The sequence below is a fragment of the Delphinapterus leucas genome, chromosome 8 (genome assembly GCF_059928025.1).
Source record: "Delphinapterus leucas isolate spDelLeu-1000000601 "Yukka" chromosome 8, BTC_Dleu_Yukka2, whole genome shotgun sequence".
Taxonomy (NCBI): Eukaryota; Metazoa; Chordata; class Mammalia; order Artiodactyla; family Monodontidae; genus Delphinapterus; species Delphinapterus leucas.
The window spans coordinates 52,107,850-52,129,205 of NC_143136.1; the positions used below are offsets into that span (position 1 = coordinate 52,107,850).

Below are 21,356 nucleotides of genomic sequence, written 5' to 3' on the forward strand. Positions count from 1 at the left end.
GACAAAATAATGATATTCTAATAAATACTAGAAAATGGTCACAAGAAAACAGAATAGCACTGGGGTGAGGTAGACCTAGAAAGATTTCACAGAGGGTAGATATTGACAAGAGACTTCTACAAAGGGTATCATTTTAAAAGGACATGTCTAATCCACTTCACAAAATATTTCCTGCAAAAGAGATTTGATAACTAAATCTATACTCTTACTACTTCCGAACATATTCATTGAGAATTACAGTATTTCATATAAATTATATGAAAAAGATTTCAAATCATTAAAAAAAGATTCTTGGGGATAAACTGAGAGCATCAGAACCAACACACTGCATTACTGAGCCCAGTTCTGTCACTTGCAAGTCCCCTTCCATATTTAATTTGATATCTCCAGCTCTTCCTAAAATTAAAATCCCCTTGTTTTAAAGACAGTCAGTTCCAAGCTTCCCATCTCAGGAGTGTGTATTCTTTAGATTGCCTGGTATGAGTAGGCAGAGTCTGGAACCCAAGGCTGGCCTACACCTCTTGGAACAATATTGAAATATACAGCAAACCCCAGAGGATGCCACCCAAATCTGAGAAATGCACCCATCCATTTCACATTCACTGAGATTTTACTACATGCTCATCAAAACTGGTCAGAACTGGCTCAATTACTCTTCCAGGAAAACTTCTCTCATCATCCAAACACTTTCTTCTCCCCATTGTGTGTCTCTATCATTATGCATGTTACATTTCCTTGTAAGTAATTATCTGTTTCCCTGTTTCTCCTGTCACTGAGTTCTTTCAGGGCTTTAGCCATCTTAGCCACCTTTCTATTCCCAGTACCAGCATAAGTAATTGATAAATTTTATTTAATAAATAAAGGAAGAACGCAGTTAAAAGAGTTGACATCTGCCACCAATATTTTCGCACTCCTCACTTCTCAACCCTCTGAAGTCTGGTATCACCACTAAAACTGGTCTTACCAAGGTTACTAATGAACCAATTCTCTCTAAATCCAACGAAACCTCCTAAGTTCTTACCTAGCTTGACCTCTTGGCAACTTTTGAGACTGCCAACCACCCGCCTCTTTATAGAATCTCTCATTCCTCTACTTCCATAGTGCCACATTGACCTGATTTCCTAGCTACCTCTTTGGCTTTTCCTTCTCAATCTATTTTTCAGGCTCTTTTTTCTTCTCCAATGGTTTTTAACCATGGATGAATATTGGAATCATCTGGGGACCTTTGGAAACTCCTGATGCACTACTAAGGGTTCTGCACCCAATTCCAACGTGTGTGTGTGTGAAGTTTTTCCACACCATCAACAAGCAATTCTCTGATACCAGGTGGGTATCCTGCAATTCAACTCCATTGTAACACTATCTAACCTGTAGATAATGTCAGATCCCACAGGTTAAGGGTTCAGTCCTACATGCTCCTTGACATAGGTCTTAGTGACGATTTTTTAAATCTGACACCAAAAGCAAAAGCAACAAAAGCAAAAATAAATAAGTGGGACTACATTATACTAAAAAACTTCTGTACAGAAAAGGCAACATACTGAATGAGAAAAAATGTTTGCAAATTATATATCTGATAAGGGGCTAATATCCAAAATATATTAAGAATTCATATAACTCAATAGCAAAACAAGCAAACAATCTGAGTGGAAGACCTGAATAGACATTTTTCCAAAGAAGACATACAGATGGACCAGAGGTACATAAAAACATGCTCCACATCAGGGGAATGCAAATCAAAACCACAATGAGCTATTACCTCACACCTATCAGAATGGCTATTATCAAAAAGACAAGAGATAACAAACGTTAGTGAGGATGTGGAGAAAAAGGATGTGCATTGTTGGTGGGAATGTAAATTGGTACAGTCACTATGGAAACAGTATGGCGGTTCCTCAAAAAATAAAAGATAGAACTACCATATGATCCAACAATTCCACTTCTGAGTATTTATCAGAAGAAAATGAAAATACTAACTCAAAAAAATATTATGTACCCGCCATATTTATTGCAGTATTATTTATAATAGCCAAGATGGGAAACAACCTAAATGTCCACTGAAGGATGAGTAGATGAAGAAATTGTGGTACATATATGCAATGGGATATTATTCAGCCAAAAAAAGAATGTAATCTCGTCATTTGCAACATGACTGAACCCCGATGACATTATGCTAAGTGAAATAAGTCAGACAGAGAAAGACAAATACTGTATGATCTCTCTTATATGTGGAATCTAAAAAAAAAGAAAAAAAAAACAAGCTCATAGAGAGAGAACAGATATGTAGTTGCTAGAGGCGGGGGTGGGGAGGGAAAAATGGGTGAAGGGAGTCAAAAGGTACAAAGAGAAAAATAAATACAGTGCATTACTGAGCAACACCAAAAAATAGCTTACTATCATTTAGTAATTTGTGACTATCTTCTATAGTATTAGGAAATTTAGGCAACTTTAATAAATTAACACACAACTTCCTTAATGGGTAATAGAACTTTTAAAAGAAACCTGAAAGGTAAAAATACACCGGGTATATCTGTTTAATAGCTGATTAAAATAGATGAAAAATTTAAAAAGACTGCTTTCCTCCCATACCCCTGCTCCCCCCACACGCACAAACTTCAGATACCAATCTCAAGTCCACCAGCTATTGAAGTTTCCTTTGGTTTGAATAATTTGCTAGAGTGGCTCACAGAACTCAAAGAAGCATTTTACTTACTAGATTACCAGTTTATTATAAAAGGAAGTAACTCAGGAACAGCCGGATGGAAGAGACACATAGGGCAAGGCATGAGGAACTTGCAGGGAGCGCTTCCAGGTCCTCTCTGAATGCACCACTAGTCCTAAATCTCCATGTGTTCACCGACCCTGTCCTTTTGGGGTTTTATGGAGGTTTCATTACATAGGCATGATTGATTAAACCACTGACCATTGGCAACTGGTTCAACCTCCAGCCCCTCTTCTCTTGCTGGAGGTCAGGGGGATAGAAATGAAAGTTCCAACTATCTAATCATATGGGTGGTTCCACTGGCAACCAGCCACATCCTGAGGTCCTAAAAGTCATCTCACTGACGTAACAAAAGATATATTTATCACTCTAGAAAACTCCAAGGGTTTTAGGATCTCTGTGCCAGAAATGAGGGTGAAGACCAAATATATCAATATATTCTTATTATAAATCACAACATCCTACCCCAGACCCACCCCCAGAGATTTTATTAGTTTAGGAGGAGGCCACCAGCACTGGTATTCTTAAAGCTCTGCAGGAGAACCTAGGTTGCGGCCAGAGTTGAGCAACACTGTTCTAGCCGCCTCTCAAGTTGTAGGAAGCCTCTGGGATCTCTTCTGGGCCTGATGATCTATTCAGCCTAGAGAGTTCCCAGGTTAAACTCATTAATCTCCACGGTTTTGATTACCATCTCTATGCCAATTACCTTCAACTCTGAACTGCCCTATAGACCACTCCTGCCCTCCAGACCCATACATCCAACTGATTTCCAGATATTTACTTTTACATCTCACAGGACATAGCACCATCATCTATCCAACAGCCCAAGTCAGAACCTTGGGTAACATTTTGAAACCTTCTTTTTCATCTCTCCCGTTTAATAATTACAAAGTCCAGTTCACGGAGACCTGCTCTGCAGGAAAATAGCAGATTTCAGCACTAAGCCAAAGGCCAGTAGAGCCACTGTGGACCCCCTGCAGATCTTGCCAGCTTTTGCCCCACAGGTATTAGTGTTAACTGATGCCTGGGTTCCTCCCCACTCCCTTTTTTTCTCACTGAAAAGCCCAGAAACCACACCACCGGTCATCCCAGGCCTCTGTGCCTACCCTAGTATAAGAAGCCAGCCACTTGAGCCCCTCCCTGCACCCACCAAAGCCCAAGTGCAAGACACCAGCCTAGACCCTTGTGGCTGACCCCACCATCGAGCCCGGCCTCAGGGTTCAGCCCTACAGCTGTGCATCTGCATGCCACCAGCCCTCTGCCCACCACCAAGCTTCACTGCAGTGCACACGCCCAGGGGAAAGTGTGCAGCCGTGAGGGAGCACAAGGACAGCCGGGGCCCCTGTAAGTTTTTGTGGGCCTGCGTCAGGGTGTGCCTTCTGTTGCTCAGCACCACAACGCCCATCTGAAGCCAACACCTCCAACTGAGCATCTGCTACCCCGGCCCAACACCCAGCACCAGCCTCCACTGCATTGTGCACACACCGAGGAAGAGTGTGAAACCACACATGAGCATGCTGACAGCCAGGGCTTCTTCAGTTTCCAGAGAGCTTACCAAGTTGTAACACAAATAATCCCTGCTTACTTCTCCAACCTATCACCACTTCACACTCCACAGTTCAACTCTATGCATCTTTCTTTCAGTCCAAAGATGCTGCCCTCTCAAAGACCTCAGGGTCTTCATATACACTGTTTGCTCTGTCTGGCACCCTTTCCCACAACCTCTTCCTCTGGCTAACTCTTGATTTTTTGTCGTTGTTGTTGTTGTTTTCAGTTTTCCACTAGAACATCAATTCCTTAGGAAGACATCACCTCAATCTCCTAAACAGATTAGATCTTCTCACCATACTTTCTTATAATAACCTAACCTATAGACTGTAAACCCCTTGGGGCAAGGGCCATGTTTCTTTTGTATGCCCAGGTTCTCGCCCTTTGACATCCCTCAATAAATGACCTACAAGCACAATGGATTACCATATCTGGCCCAAGAACTACTGCCAAAGGGAGAGATTTTTTAGTCATTAGAAATATCACCCAGTGGTCAAGTAAACTTTCGGCAAAAAATAAAATACATTTTAGAAAATCTCATCTCTTAAATTAGGTGGAAACCATTCTTTTAGAGATGGAGTTTGGGAAATTGCTGGAAATAAGGAAACAATTCTTGTAATATGATGGTTTATTCATGAAGCTCTCTGTGTTCATTTTGTGCATAATTAGCATAACAACCTCTGTTCAGGGATGATTTTTCAAAATGACCAGTCTGTATCAACAGCATCTTCATAAGCTACAATTTAAAGAGTATCACAAATGAGAAAGAAAAGGAAAGTTATCAAGGACATATTTGAAGTTTCAACGGTGAGAGGTTTGCCTTTTATTGTTAAGCTAATAATTCCTACAAATCAGGCAGAAGTGAGTGAGGTAATCATTAGTTTAATGAAACAAATGCTAATTAACTTAACCTCCTCCAAGGAGGTTATGTAATATAAACCAGAAGGCTGGCTAAGGCAATATAATTTCCAGGAAGATATCTGAAGGCGAATAATGATGACTAACTTAATAAACCACTGTTCCTTCTAGTAAGAAAAAGAGGTACAAGGAGAGAGCTTAAAGGTCTGGTAACTATACAACATTGGTCTAGAAAAGCGAAAATTCCAATCATTTTATGCATAGACGCTGGGAAAGCACCTGCTAAAAAGTTAGTGTTATTTTACATAGGGAAGTTACGTTTCTCTAGAACAGCGCTGTCCGACAGAAACCTAATACAAGTCACGTATGAAATAATTTTACAGTAGTCACTTTAAAAAGGAATAGGTAAAATTGATGTTAATAATATATTTTCTTTAACCTAATACATCTAAAATGTTTTCATTTAAAAATGTAATCAATATTAGTTTCAAAATATTTATTTCAACGTGTGATCCGTATCTAAAAAATTAGGAGATTTTATGTATACGTATGTGTGTGTGTATGTATTTTTTTTTTTTGGTACTAAGTCTTCAAAATCCAGAACGTAATTTGCCCTATAGTACTTCTCACTACAAACTAGCCACATTTCATGTGCTCAATAGCCACATGTGGTTAGTGGCTACTGCACTGTACAGTGTAATTGTATAATTTTAGCCTCTATTACCCAGATGTGTGTGTGTGTGTGTGCGCGCACGTGTGCATGCCCAAACACACATGTGTTTTATATAATGCTACTAGTGGCAACTTCAAACGCTACTAGTGGCATTTGCTACTAGTGGCAACTTCAATGCCACTAGTGGCAACTTCAAAATAATGAAAGATCTAGTATGCCTTTTGAATGACCAAATAAGGGTAATCTTTTTAGTATAATTTTGTAGCCATTTATGTATTTTATTATGTTCTATTTGTTCAAATACTGGAAATCCATGGATAAATACAGTAACGAAGTCATTATTTGTGATGCCTTAATTTAGCAACCACCTGTGATCAAAGTTTCCTTTTAAAAAACTTCGGAAGGATGCAAAGCACCTGAGTGGAAAAGCAACTGAACCTGTGGAAATCACTATGGCCTCCTCAGACACGGAGTCTTCATGAACAAGTTTGGATTCAGACCCTCCTGATGGGGAGACTACCTTCCTCTGGTTCACAGAGAGCAGTACCAAGGAAGTGAGGGGAGAGACCCTTCTTAGGCGGGCAGGAAGGTGGAAGAAGCCTGTTTGCACACAGGAAGAAATGCACCTCTTCTACAGTCAATTCACTTCACTAAAAGGGGTCTCTGATTCTCAACATCTCATACCCTGAACATTCTAGATAAACAGGCATTTGCTGCTCACTTCTGATTATGACTGCAGTGAATATACCACAGTATGGGACAACATTAGCCACTGCAAGGAAGAGGGGTTAGGAGGTAGGGGGGAAGGGTATTGATTCCTCTTCTGAGGGAAGGAGTCTATCTGAATCAAACTTTGATCTGAAATTCTGAGACTTAAAGACTAGTCCACGTAGATAGCACTTTGAATTGTATAGGAGATTGGCACCATTTTAAGAGCTCTTTCAGCTTCATCTCTTTGATAGCAAATTAGGCCATGAATGAAAGAAAACATTTTATGACATGGCAGTCACAGCTGAATCTTTAGTTATTATAAGATTTTTTGGAAACAGATGGAAGTCTATGTGAAGACACAGGGAAAAGACAGTCATTTATCTACAAGTCAAGGAGGGAGACCTCAGAAGAAACCAACTCTGCTGAAACCTTGATTTTGGACTTCTAACCTCTAGAATTGTTTTCCAAATTGAGACAAAATTGGTCACGGAAACACTGCCAGATTTCACATGAAGGAGAACAGAGACCCCTTCTTCAGAAGGTGAGACACAGCCACCCCCCACTTCTGCAGAATACCCTCCAACACTAGCAGCAGTTCTAAGGGGGAAGTTTATAGCAATACAAGCCCACCTTAAGAAGCAGGAAACATCTCGAATAAACAACCTAACCTTGCACCTAAAGCAATTAGAGAAAGAAGAACAAAAAAACCCCAAAGCTAGCAGAAGGAAAGAAATCATAAAAATCAGATCAGAAATAAATGAAAAAGAAATGAAGGAAACGATAGCAAAGATCAATAAAACTAAAAGCTGGTTCCTTGAGAAGAAAAAATTGATAAACCATTAGCCAGACTCATCAAGAAAAAAAGGGAGAAGACACAAATCAATAGAATTAGAAATGAAAAAGGAGAAGTAACAACTGACACTGCAGAAATACAAAAGATCATGAGAGATTACCACAAGCAACTCTATGCCAATAAAATGGACAACCTGGAAGAAATGGACAAATTCTTAGAAATGCACAACCTGCCAAGACTGAATCAGGAAGAAATAGAAAATATGAACAGACCAATCACAAGCACTGAAATTGAAACTGTGATTAAAAATCTTCCAACAAACAAAAGCCCAGGACCAGATGGCTTCACAGGCGAATTCTATCAAACATTTAGAGAAGAGCTAACACCTATCCTTCTCAAACTCTTCCAAAATACAGCAGAGGGAGGCACACTCTCAAACTCATTCTACGAGGCCACCATCACTCTGATACTAAAACCAGACAAAGATGTCACAAAGAAAGAAAACTACAGGCCAATATCACTGATGAACATAGATGCAAAAATCCTCAACAAAATACTAGCAAACAGAATCCAACAGCACATTAAAAGGATCATACACCATGATCAAGTGGGGTTTATTCCAGGAATGCAAGGATTCTTCAATATACGCAAATCAATCAATGTGATACACCATATTAACAAATTGAAGGAGAAAAACCATATGATCATCTCAATAGATGCAGAGAAAGCTTTCGACAAAATTCAACACCCATTTATGATAAAAACTCTGCAGAAAGTAGGCATAGAGGGAGCTTTCCTCAACATAATAAAGGCCATATATGACAAACCCACAGCAAACATCGTCCTCAATGGTGAAAAACTGAAAGCATTTCCACTAAGATCAGGAACAAGACAAGGTTGCCCACTCTCACCACTCTTACTCAACATAGTTTTGGAAGTTTTAGCCACAGCAATCAGAGAAGAAAAGGAAATAAAAGGAATCCAAATCGGAAAAGAAGAAGTAAAGCTGTCACTGTTTGCAGATGACGTGATACTATACATAGAGAATCCTAAAGATGCTACCAGAAAACTACTAGAGCTAATCAATGAATTTGGTAAAGTAGCAGGATACAAAATTAATGCACAGAAATCTCTGGCATTCTTATACACTAATGATGAAAAATCTGAAAGTGAAATTAAGAAAACACTCCAATTTACCACTGCAACAAAAAGAATAAAATATCTAGGAATAAACCTACCTAAGGAGACAAAAGACCTGTATGCAGAAAACTATAAGACACTGATGAAAGAAATTAAAGATGATACAAACAGATGGAGAGATATACCGTGTTCTTGGATTGGAAGAATCAACATTGTGCAAATGACTCTACTACCCAAAGCAATCTACAGATTCAATGCAATCCCTATCAAACTACCACTGGCATTTTTCACAGAAGTAGAGCAAAAAATTTCACAATTTGTATGGAAACACAAAAGACCCCGAATAGCCAAAGCAATCTTGAGAAAGAAAAATGGAGCTGGAGGAATCAGGCTCCCTGACTTCAGATTATACTACAAAGCTACAGTAATCAAGACAGTATGGTACTGGCACAAAAACAGAAATATAGATCAATGGAACAGGATAGGAAGCCCAGAGATAAACCCACGCACATATGATCACCTTATCTTTGATAAAGGAGGCAGGAATGTACAGTGGAGAAAGGACAGCGTCTTCAATAAGTGGTGCTGGGAAAACTGGACAGCTACATGTAAAAGTATGAGATTAGAACACTCCCTAACACCACAGACAAAAATAAACTCAAAATGGATTAAAGACCTAAATGTAAGGCCAGACACCATCAAACTCCTAGAGGAAAACATAGGCAGAACACTCTATGACATAAATCACAGCAAGATCCTTTTTGACCCACCTCCTAGAGAAACGGAAATAAAAATAAACAAATGGGACCTAATGAAGCTTAAAAGCTTTTGCACAGCAAAGGAAACCATAAAAAAGACCAAAAGACAACCCTCAGAATGGGAGAAAATATTTGCAAATGAAGCAACTGAGAAAGGATTAATGTCCAAAATTTACAAGCAGCTCATGCAGCTCAATAACAAAAAAACAAACAACCCAATCCAAAAATGGGCAGAAGACCTAAATAGACATTTCTCCAAAGAAGATATACAGATTGCCAACAAACACATGAAAGAATGCTCAACATCATTAATCATTAGAGAAATGCAAATCAAAACTACAATGAGATATCATCTCACACCGGTCAGAATGGCCATCATCAAAAAATCTAGAAACAATAAACGCTGGAGACGGTGTGGAGAAAAGGGAACACTTTTGCACTGCTGGTGGGAATTTGAATTGGTACAGCCACTATGGAGAACAGTATGGAGGTTCCTTAAAAAACTACAAATAGAACTACCATATGACCCAGCAATCCCACTACTGGGCATATACCCTGAGAAAACCATAATTCAAAAAGAGACATGTACCAAAATGTTCATTGCAGCTCTATTTACAATAGCCAGGAGATGCAAGCATCCTTAGAGTCCATCATCGGATGAATGGATAAAGAAGATGTGGCACATATATACAATGGAATGTTACTCAGCCATAAAAGGAAACGAAAATGAGTTATTTGTAGTGAGGTGAATGGACCTAGAGTCTGTCATACAGAGTGAAGTCAGTCAGAAAGAGAAAGACAAATACCGTATGGTAACACATATATATGGAATCCAAGAAAAAAAAAATGTCATGAAGAACCTAGGGGTAAGATGGGAATAAAGACACAGACCTACTAGAGCATGGACTTGAGGATATGGGGAGGAGGAAGGGTAAGCTGTGACAAAGTGAGAAAGTGGCATATACATATATACACTACCAAACATAAAATAGATAGCTAGTGGGAAGCAGTCGCACAGCACAGGGAGATCAGCTCGGTGCTTTGTGACCACCTAGAGGGGTGGGATAGGGAGGGTGGGAGGGAGGGAGATGCAAGAGGGAAGAGATATGGGAACATATGTATATGTATAACTGATTCACTTTGTTATAAAGCAGAAACTAACACACCATTGTAAAGCAATTATACTCCAATAAAGATGTTTAAAAAAATAAATAAAGATTTTTTGCTTGGGCCTACGAAAAATATTTTTCATTGTGTTTCAACTGTTTCCTTTTCATTTACACATTTAACTTTTGGTTTCATCTATTAACTATCCATATTTATAACCTCAACCTGCCTATAACAGATAACATGCAGATATAGATTTAAGTAGAAAATAGAGATAAAACATAAACTAATATTTTTTGAATGTCAGTTGTATGTCAGGTACTGAGCTAAACATTTTGCCTATTTTATAGTCACCCATATTTGAGACAGAACAACTGAAGCTGTCTTATATAGACGATTGTGTATGTATTTTTTCCTTGAAAATTCTTCATAAAGAATACTACATAGTCCACAAACCTGAGAATTTTTAAATGTCTTTAGTTACCGATGTATTGTTTTCAGTGTTTCCTTTCTAGACATTATCCTCAATCCCTTATTTTACAGTTTCAAGTTACTTCTGAGTCTGTGCTGAATTGAAACACACAACTTCTTCATATAAGGAAGAGAAGATATGTCGTTTGAAATGTTATATGAGAAGTAATTTCAGTCAGCTCTTTTGCAAATGTTCATAGCTATTACTACAGCTATTAGTGTTTCAACCAGTTGACTGGCTAGAAATCTTGTCTTCCTTTTTGCCTTTCATCTCAGTAGAAACCTTTTTATTGATCAAAAATTTGAAAGTTAAAAATATCCCTTTGGCTTGTCATTTCTAACTAATTCTCTTATTCACCAATCATGTCGATGACAAACTTTCACTTTGCTTTTATTCATTTATCCATCCAGTACATCTTCACTTAATTCATGTGTGTTGAACATCTATCATGTGCACATTTTTCTGTGGATATTTCTGTAGTCAACCCCTATGCTCCACGTGCCCAAACAATATACGTTTTCCTTCAATTTTGACAGGTATTATCATCTTAAATTTTAAATATTATATAATATTATGACAGAATATTTCCAGTTAAATACCGACATCTAGAAATAGATTCAGTGCCCTTCCAGACAGGAAGTAGGAGCTAAATACCAGTAGTTATAATGTCATGAATCAGGAAACTATGACAGGACAACAAAAATAAAACATTCCCTCCTGAGACCTTGTCAAGATCCTCTGGCAGATCAAGTCTGTCTGCTCCGCTCCCTAATTCATCCTACAAGTCTCTCATGCAATGAAAATTATACTTTGCAGAATTATTCCAAATGGATAGGTCTGTGAATATGTTATGCTTTCCTAGTCTGCCTTTGGGGATGGAAGATGCTTAATGAGAGGCTGGGGCCTATTCTACACACTGCAGACAACTCCGAGACTCTTACGAATGCTGAGTCAAAAATAAACTTCCATTATGTGCATACTCTATTTGACTTTATTCTCAATGAAGGGAAGCCGCTTCCCAGTTTGAGAAAAAGCAAAGATTACTACCAAAAATGGGGGGAGGGGAGTGGTAAAGATTCAGTAACTAACTTATCCCAAAAGTCCATTGATAGCAAAGATAAATAGGAAAAAGGTACCAAATATGACCTTTTATTCACCATTCACAGATGACTCATAAGCTCAGCAGACAACATATCGGACTCGTCATTGAATTTTATTTTCACTCAAGATGCATACATGAAAGAAAAGGGCTTGGACATTGGACCCAGGCAGACCTGACTTTGACTTGAGGTCCCATCTTCCATTCACTAGCTGAATAACTTTAGAAAAAGTCCTTGCAACTCTCTGAGTCACAGAGTCCTCATGTGTAAAGTAAGAACAATGCCAACCATGACCCAGTGGTGTTTTGTGGAAAACAAGAAACATATATAGCAGTTCCTAACAATGTTTGAAGCAAGATAGGGTCTGAATTGATATTAGTTCCCCTTTCTTCCCCCATGTGTCTATGCAAAGCAAATTTGTTTTTGGCTTTGAAACATGAACTTTCTCCTCTCCCCCAGCAGAACGCATTTTTCAAGCTGTCACAAATCTAAGAAGAGACACTAAGAAATGATTTCAAATAGAGGTATCCATTTAACATCGGAGTTTTTGGAAAGAAAAATTAATAATTATATGTTAAACTTCATTTTAATTATATTAACAGTGGAGATGCCAATTTTTTCTTGTGCTCTCCTTTTTTACATTTCATATCTAAGTAAAACTGTATCATTTTCTTTTACAGAAAGCCCTTGGGCTAAATGACAGGGTATGGGATCAATTCCAACTGCTATTCCTGATCTGCCCCTTAGCCTGTTCTTTAACAAGGCTGATAGGTCAAAGATAGAAATAAAATTCTCAAGTCTTGGCTTAGCTGGATCCTGTCCTTAATGTGCTGAGAGACTTTAAGATGTGTTTTACACTTTGCTGGGTTGGGGGGGGTGGGGAGGAGGGGAGAGGTGAGGAGAAGGTTTTATAAGAAATTTTTCTCCACATAGTTTGGTCAGAGTACTGCAATCATTGTCATAAGCAAAAGGGAGAACAATATTGACAGAAAGGAGACCACTTTTATGTTTAGAAGGGAAGATGGCGTAGAGTTAAGTGAACGTCATTCGCTTTAAACTAGAAGTAATAGGCAACACGAGTTTTTCCAGGACTTCTGCTACCGTGGGGCTCACAAGTGTGTGTGTGTTGGGGGGAGTGGGTCACTAGCTCCCGGCCCCAGGTACAACTCACCCAGTTGGAGCTGTTCGCACGTCCGCTCTGGGTTCTTTCCAATCCTGCATCTGTAAATCGCCCCAGGATTGACCACTGAAGTGTTGGCGAGCCAGCTGGCCGTGGGCGCCCCGACTACGAGCCTAAAGTGAGCAATGGGCACGTGCGCGCAGACGTGAGCCGTGCTGCCCACTGAATTCCGGGTCTTCACGGACTCCTCCGCCCACCACTCCGCGCACCCAACCCGCCACCCCAAACTCCAGGGCCTGGCGCCAGAACGCACCCCGGGTGCTGCCACCCCAAGATAAGTTAGTTTCCCGAGCACTTCTCTAGCGAGCTGGCCGTCGCAGGGTTCCCCTCCTGCCTCCCGCGGAGGGAGGAAAGTTTGAACCGGGCGGGGAATCCCTGAGGCGCCTTTCGCTCGCCGCTCTGAGATACCGAGGGCGCCGCCTCCGACCCCACTCACCATCGGTTCGCCCCGTGGCTGTGCAGCACCACCGAGTAGCCGAACAGGGTGTCGGCGGGGCCCTTGTAAACCATTGCGCTCTCGGTGTCCACGTTGTAGGTGCGCCCGGTCGGGACTCCCAAGCACAGCAGTAGCATCACCGCCTCCCATACGGCGGCCCCTCGCGGGCCCGGCCCGCACCTCGCTTCCGCAGCCATGCGTTCTCCGAGGGGAACATTCAACACCAAACGGCCACTGTCCGTCCCAAAGTTGCGCGGGATGAGACGGTCGGCCAAGGGGAAGAGCGCCCCAAGAGAAGAGGCTCAGCGTGTCCGGCGCCGGCAGGCGGGCGGGAGGAACGGGGGTGGGGGGGAGGGACAGAGGGAGGGAGGGGAAGTCAGGCAGCGGCGGGCGGAGCGATCAGAGGTGGCCGGGGATGCTGCGCGCTCGCCGGCCCCCACGCCCCGTTTCTGCAGTCTGGAGGTGCGGTGCTCACGTGGTCCCGGGGCGCGGGCCGCTGGGTGGGGTCCCGGGCGCAGTGCGGAGGCGCAGGACCCGATGCCGTCTCCCCGCGCGTGAGACTGTAGGGGGCGCTAGGGGACCTTGGCTGCGCAGAACGCGCGTCCAGGCCGGGGCCTCCTAGTCCCGGAGCACGGGATGACTCTGGGCTCCCGCGACTGCAAGAGTGGAGCCGGAAGGGGTCCGGGGCTTCGCCTTTTATCCGTGATTGAGGCCTAGATGTTAGCGGCGTGGCCCCAATCCGACCCGCGCGCGCCCCACTATGAACGCAGAGGCTCCTCGGCCTGCCCGGAGTGGCCCAAAGGCCGGCCACAAACCTGGGCGCCGGGAGGGACTGCGCCGGGGAACTGTCCTGATCTTTCGTTGATAGTTAAGCGATATACCTGATTTTGGGGGCATAAGCAACCACTGGGGAGCCACAAATTAAACACAAAGCGCACTCCCTGAAGGCGCCCGATAAAGACGTTATGGTATATCACTTCAAGACTCAGAACCCTGCACCCTTCTATGCCCACTTCCTTCCTCCCCATACTTCCTCTTAGGTCCGGGCTGCTTGCTTGAGGAGCAGTGGCTCGAGCTGAAAGGCACAAGCGGGCAGTTTAGGTTGTTGCTGAGTCCAAGGGCGAGTCTGGGTTAAGGAAGCACTGTGACTTGCCTCACTTCAACGGATTCCTCCCTCCGGTTCTTGATGCTCCCCCTTTCCACGCATCCACTCAGTTCCACCGGATACACCTGCCATCAGGGCTTAGCCCCAGCTGAGGTCAAGAGTCAGACATCATAATGAGCCTCTGAAAATGCGCTGGGGACCCACAGCACAACACACCCGAACTGGGTTTGATTCTCGTCCTAATTAATCCACGTGTGCCTCAGGTTTCTTTCTAGAGCAACCAGAGACAGCCATAGATAATTAGGCCGGTATTTGCAGGAGATGCAGGTACAGTTATTAATTATTACTGTATGGAAAAAAAGAGAGAAAGAAACAGCATTCATCAAATGGTGTGTGTGTGCGCATGTGCATTAAAACCATACTGAAATAGCACCTCTGAAGTTGTAAAGGCAGACACGTAACTAAAATACACTCACTCAGCATACTCATTGCGCAGGCACTTTGCTAGGTCCACAGGATGCCACGGTGAACAAGGCAGGAGAAGCTTTCAGGAAAATTTTCAGCCAAGTGGTAGACAAACATTTACTAACTAGAGAAAGTTCTGGATGCTTTAGGGACAGTTAGAGTTGAAGGACAAGGAGGGTTGTTAGGCTAAGCACTTTGAGAGGAGGGATGCGGGACAGGGCGAGCAGGGCCAGGCAGAGGAGAAGAGGTGGTCTTGGCTAGAGCAGTTAGCGGCTCCCACACAGGATCGTACAATACGAGGCTGAGTAGGGAGGCAGGGACACGCTGTGAACCTCCTAAGCCAGGCTAGGAGTGTTTATGCTGGAGCTAAAAGAAGGCTGTTGGAGAACTGGTCTGGATCAGCTGCGGGTTTCAGAAGCCCTCACACACCCTCCAGGCACTGGCAGCGTCAGAGCCACTGATCTGAACCCCTACCTCTTTCTTTCCCTCCTTTCACCAGAATCTTATACAATGAAATCCACTCAACACAATTCTTTCACAGGATAACTAAGAGGAGAGTGGCCAGTAGAGCACTTCATAGGGCAGGACCTAATTTCTGTGATGGTCGTTATGGTTATGATTTCACTACATTTGCAGAAACAGCCACCCTTTATGATCTCATACACTATGGTAGCCCTGAGTTTTCTTCTTCCAAGGCTTAGAGAACAGTCCATGTTTCCTAAATTGGGAGAAATAAAGGGTATTTAACATTGCTATTACAGAGCCTGAAGATACTGCTATAACCCCAATCACTTTTGCAGGCAAGAGTGAGAATCAGGTGGGGGGTGGAGAGCATGTAGGCAGGAGAACAGAAAGACTTCTTTAAACTTCTCATGCCTATCACTCACACTCAACTGAACCAAAATATTCAGTCATTCAATTAATGTGTCATTTGATTAATATGTTTCAAGTGCCCACTGTGTGCTAGGAGATGCGTTAAGCTCTCAAATAAAAGACAAAATACAAGTGATTTCTATCCTTGGTAAGAAGTCCTCCCCAGTAGAGAGGATTCTAATGTGGGCTCACCCAATTTCTCAGCTGTTATCAAGAATGAGCATTTCTCCTTGAAAGGCTCTCTTTTCATGACACTTTCTGAGCCCTTCCCTCCTTTCTATCTGGCCACTCCGAGTTTCCTTTGCTGGCTTCTTGCCCTCCACCCTAAGTGTCGGAAAGGCCTACGGCTCCATTCTGAGCCCTCTTTCCTTCTCTTTCTCTCCTTCTTAAGAGCTCTAACCGATTTCCTGTATCTTTAAGTACCAACTAAATAATCCCGCTAAATACCACCATGATTCCCCAGTTCGTGTCTCCGGCCTGGACCTCTCTTCTCAGCTCCAGACCCATATGTTTTACTGCCTACCTGACATCTCTACTTGGATGTCTACTGGGCATGGCGCACGTAACACGTCTAACACTGAATTCTGACCCGTATCTCAACTATTCCTCCACTCGATCTTTCTTTCCCAAAAACAGCACTCCATCTGCCCGGTTGTTCAGACCAGAAACTTGGAAAGTAATTCTGAGTCCCCTCTCTCTATTCCCCACATCTAATCCATCAGTAATTAAGTTCTATTGATCGACCTTCAGAATATATCTCCAGCTTATCGGTTTGATGAGCTTCTTCTGCCCTGCTACTACCCTCTTTCAAGTACAGTAATCTCATCTGAGCTGTTCAGTAATCCAAGACCTGATCTCCCTACTCATCCCATCCCCACATCATCGATTTTCTACATAGAAGCTAAAGTGAATTTTTAGAATTCTAAATCAAATCATGCAGGCCACTCCCTTGCTTAAATCCTTTTTTTTTTAAGACTTATTATTTATTTATTTATTTTGGCCGTGTCGCGTCTTAGTTGCGGCACGGGGGATCTTTCGTTGCAGCACGCAGGCTCTTCGTTGTGGTGTGTGGGCTTCTCTCTAGTTGTGGTGCTCAGGCTCCAGGGCCCATGGCCTCTGTAGTTTTACATGAGCTCTAGTTGAGGCGCATGAGCTCAGTAGTTGTGGCTCGCAGGCTTAGTTGCCCTGCGGTATGTGGGATCTTAATTCCCTGACCAGGGATCAAACCCGCATCCCCTGCATTAAAGGTGGATTCTTTACTACTGGACCACCAGGGAAGTCCCTGCTTAAATCCTTTAAATAGTTTCCCATGCTCTTCTAGTACAAACCACACTTAACATGGCCTCCAAGGACTGGCCTCTTTGATCTGGCCTCTGACTACATTGCCAGCTCACACTGGCTTTCCTTAAGTGCATCAAGGTTTTTTTCACTCTCTGTGCCCTTGCCCATATTGTTCCCTCTGCCTGAACGCACAACCTCTGACTCCTCACATGATTCCTCTCTTTCTTCAGTCTCAGTTGAAAGATCTTCTTCTCACAGATGATTTTCCTGCCCGTCCACTTAAAATAGGTCACCATATTGCAGACCATCCTATTCATTCTCTTCATAGCTCTTTAATTTATAATCACAGGTGTCTTTACCTTTTCATTTTGTCTTCCTCTCTAGAGCACAAGGGCAGAACACATGTTGTGTTGTTACGTTATTCACCACTCTATCTCCAGCACCTGATATGCTGCCTGACCAACAGCAGGTGTGCAGTCAGTATTTTGAATGGCCCTTGCATGATTTGGACTTTTAACATCACTAATGTCATAAACTGAAAGAAATCTGGATATTTATAAGTCTATGTTCATGCATTATGGATGTGTCCTTTGGCAGATTCAAAGATATACTATAAAACATGGGTCTTACTCTTAATCAGCTTATAATTTATAAGGAGAGATATGATATGCCTTGAGAAAAAGAAAAGAAAAGAAAAAGCAACCAGAAAAGAAAAGTTGGAATAGGGAGGGAGAGAAGAATGTGTTTGGATAATGCTGGCTGGGTTCTAGAGATGAGTCTGAGATATTAGTGGAACATCCATAGACATGTCTAGCAAGTAGTTTTTAAGATTTTTTAAAAAAGCTTTTTTATGTTTTCTTTAATAGATATTTTTAAATTACCAAAGTAAAGCATGTAACATGTAAAACAATTAGTGATGCATAAAGAATATACTTGCGATCTCTTCCTGCCTCCCTCTAACCCAACCTTCTAAAGTGTTCCCTTTCCGCAAGTAAAACAACTGCTTCCAAGTGCTTGTCTCAAGGGTTGCTCTTGGGGGATCTGAGCTACGACATAGGAGATAATTTTTTTCACAGTAGTAAGGTTCCCAACATGAAACAAAAAGCTCTTTTATCCTGATAGGTAATATCAGTCCAAATTTCCTGATGCTTGAATATAAATATAAACGACCAGGTTCCTTTTTAAAAAAACATGAAATAGTGCTTCTCCTCGTTATAAGAGCTCTGAAATTTGCTGAGAAACTGTGTAAAACATACTTCAGAATCCCCAACCCTGGAAGACCTGGAGACTGGGGCATTTATCCAAGGACTCACCCTCTACTGGTGGAGGGCTAACCTTGCTACACTTACAGGTTGCACCTGTTCGCAGGCCAGCACGTGCCCAAATGCCAGAGGAGTCCTCAGTGGGAGATGAGGGACACAGGCACCTGAGCAGGGAAGCTGCCAACCTTCGGAAACTGTACTGGGCTGGGCGGGGGAGCTCTGGGAGCTCAGGTGGCCCAAGGGGCGGGAGGCATCGACAGCATTGGCCACAACTGCCAATCAAAACCATACACGGTTTGTTAGTGTTACTCAAGCTTGGTTTTTAATCTCTTAAGTTTTCTCTGGTTGGCTGGGAAAACGAGCGAATGTGGATAATGCACTTTAATGCAGTACTTAGAACATAATCAATACTGAAAAAAATAGTAGCCCTTTCTCCTTCATCCTTCTTTTCTTCTCGTATCATCATCGTTAATGATGCAATTTGTATAGAAATAAACTACCAACGGAAATAAACTCTGTATAGAAATCTGAGTTCAGTGCCAATGACTCATGTGGAAGGTTGTTTAAGTTAATAAAAGGCATTTTCTGTCTCTATTTGCTTCTGTTTATTTATTCACTCATTCAACAAATATTTATTGAACACCTATTATGTATAACTGAGAGATGTTATGCATAACATGGCAGACAGATTTGGGATTCTTTTCCTCTTGATACTTTTATCCCCTTGTCACTTTTCAGTACATTGACATACATAAGCAGATGCTTTTTTCTACGACTATGAATACATCATTTCCCTTTCAGAGACCCTTAATGGCTCCTCCCCCAATTCAACCCAATTAAATTAGAATTTCTTGCCTGGGGCCTAATACCCTCCATGCTGGGCCTCAAACTTTCTTTCAACCCATCCCAAACATAGCCTATTTTTCCTTCCCTCTGGAAATGTTCCCTTTAGTTTGGGAAATTAACAGATCAAGAAATAACTATTTGAGCCAGTAGGTACCAAATACCATACAAAATGGTGCCTAACAGAGAAATTCAACAGACAAGTTTCTTCTGGCTGGATTATTCGGGGCAATTTTTCTGGAATAGAAGGACAATTTTGAGAAATTTCATTTTTTATCAGTCTTTTTTACAACTCCTGAAACTACTGATACTTTATAACTTCTTAAACTAAGTCTATTTCATGCTTCAGTTCAGAAGAAGAAACAACTGCTTCTCTTGTTACAGTGTATAAAGGACCTGGTATAAAACAATTCTCCCCTCAGAGCACATAGTTATTATGTGACAACATTCTATCTCATAAGTAATCTGATCTGGAAGATTGGACTTGTGCACTGGAATGATTTAACAACTGGTCCATGCAAGATCTCAAAGGTTCACAAGACACACAGTTTACAGCATCACTCTCTTCTATTATCAGAGGTTAGAGTCCATGTAAAAGGGCTATACAACAGCGTCTTATCTGAAGCCTTTCATACGCATGACCTCATCTTGAAAAACCTAGTTCCTAGGCACTTTAGAAAAGGACATGGTAAATAAACAGTGTAAAATTGATTAATCATGGGTAAAGTTTTATCACACAACAAACGTTTATGTACACATATCCCAAGTACTCTGAGGATACAAGAAGTTAAAGATGTGCTCTTATTCTTGAATAGCTGGCAATCTAGATAGATAGATAAATCTGCCAATTTAATTTAGGTAGACAACACATGCAGACCTCAAACCAGAAAACAATTTCAAAGCAACTTACAAAATATGTTGTGAATATAGCAAAAGCTATATAATGCAATTGTGATGCTTTCAGAATAGCAAAAGGTTTTGTTGGGGGACTAAAAGAAATAAATTTAGTTTAATCTTACACTTACGTTTCTTTTGTTTTGTTTTGTTTTTTTAAAAAAATCAGAGCAAACTGGGGGAACACAGAGATTAGTCTTTGTAGACTAGATAAAAGAGATAAGAAAACATCAGAAACTAAAATATCATCAGTAAATAGGAGGAATGTAAACAGTGGAAAGAGGCTACACCACTTTGTAAGGACAATAGTGCAAAATAAGAGAAATAATTTAATGCACCAAAGTTCCCTGAATTACTTAAAATCCCAAAGAAACTTTGGGAAAATAATTATAATTTGGATTAGTAAAATGTAATGAATAATACTACAAATACAAAAATAATTTCAGCTCTATCTCACATCTATGCATTGGAAGTCAGCAGACAGCTTGGATATTCTATTTTTGGAGCACACTGAAAAGCTTTGTTTATAACAGTTGCACAGTATATTGACCCGATAAAGTAAATTCCCTCTGTTTACAGAAACTTAAAAAACTATTTTGGTTTTAAAACCACATGCTGTTCATAAGGAACTCATCAGAATTGTAGATGAAAGTGAAAAAAAAAAATCTCAGACCCATATTTTTTATTACTGGCCAAAGGATGGTAATACTAATTCAATACAATTATATATATATATATATGGTGGATTGTAGAGCTACTTCTTACTCTTTTCATTGCTTCACGTAAAAGTCAGTAAGCTTTTTAGAAACCATACAGGGATTTAGGAGACATGAAACTGATAATGGAAGTGCCCTTATATTTTTACAGCTTTTTTTTAATCCATCTTTATTGGAGTATAATTGCTTCACAATGCTGTGTCAGTTTCTGTTGTACAACGAAGTGAATCAGCCATATGCATACATATATCCCCACATCCCCTCCCTCTTGAGCCTCCCTCCCACCCTCCCTATCCCACCCCTCTAGGTGGTCACAAAGCACTGAGCTGATCTCCCTGTGCTATGCGGCTCCTTCCCACTAGAGCTAGCTATTTTATTAAACTGAAAGGGTTCACTTAGATTGTCACTAAAGTTTTCCA

The 21,356-nt window shown here is 41.4% G+C and overlaps 1 protein-coding gene and 1 long non-coding RNA gene across 2 annotated transcripts in view; both read right to left on the reverse strand.

The window, feature by feature from the left end:
• The window catches only part of ITGA4 (integrin subunit alpha 4), an 85,926-nt gene extending 72,143 nt beyond the window's left edge, over positions 1-13,783 (reverse strand). Inside the window, exons 1-2 of the mRNA XM_022567178.3 lie at positions 13,499-13,783; positions 13,054-13,175 (exon numbers count right to left, since the gene is read on the reverse strand). Coding sequence (XP_022422886.1) covers positions 13,054-13,175; positions 13,499-13,695 — 319 coding nt within the window. The 5' untranslated portion in view covers positions 13,696-13,783. The remainder of the gene's footprint in view (positions 1-13,053; positions 13,176-13,498) is intronic.
• Positions 13,784-13,832: 49 nt separating this feature from the next.
• LOC149748555 (uncharacterized) overlaps positions 13,833-21,356 on the reverse strand; it is a 264,753-nt gene continuing 257,229 nt past the window's right edge. The window contains exon 4 of the long non-coding RNA XR_016394114.1: positions 13,833-14,751. This is a non-coding gene — a long non-coding RNA (uncharacterized LOC149748555). The remainder of the gene's footprint in view (positions 14,752-21,356) is intronic.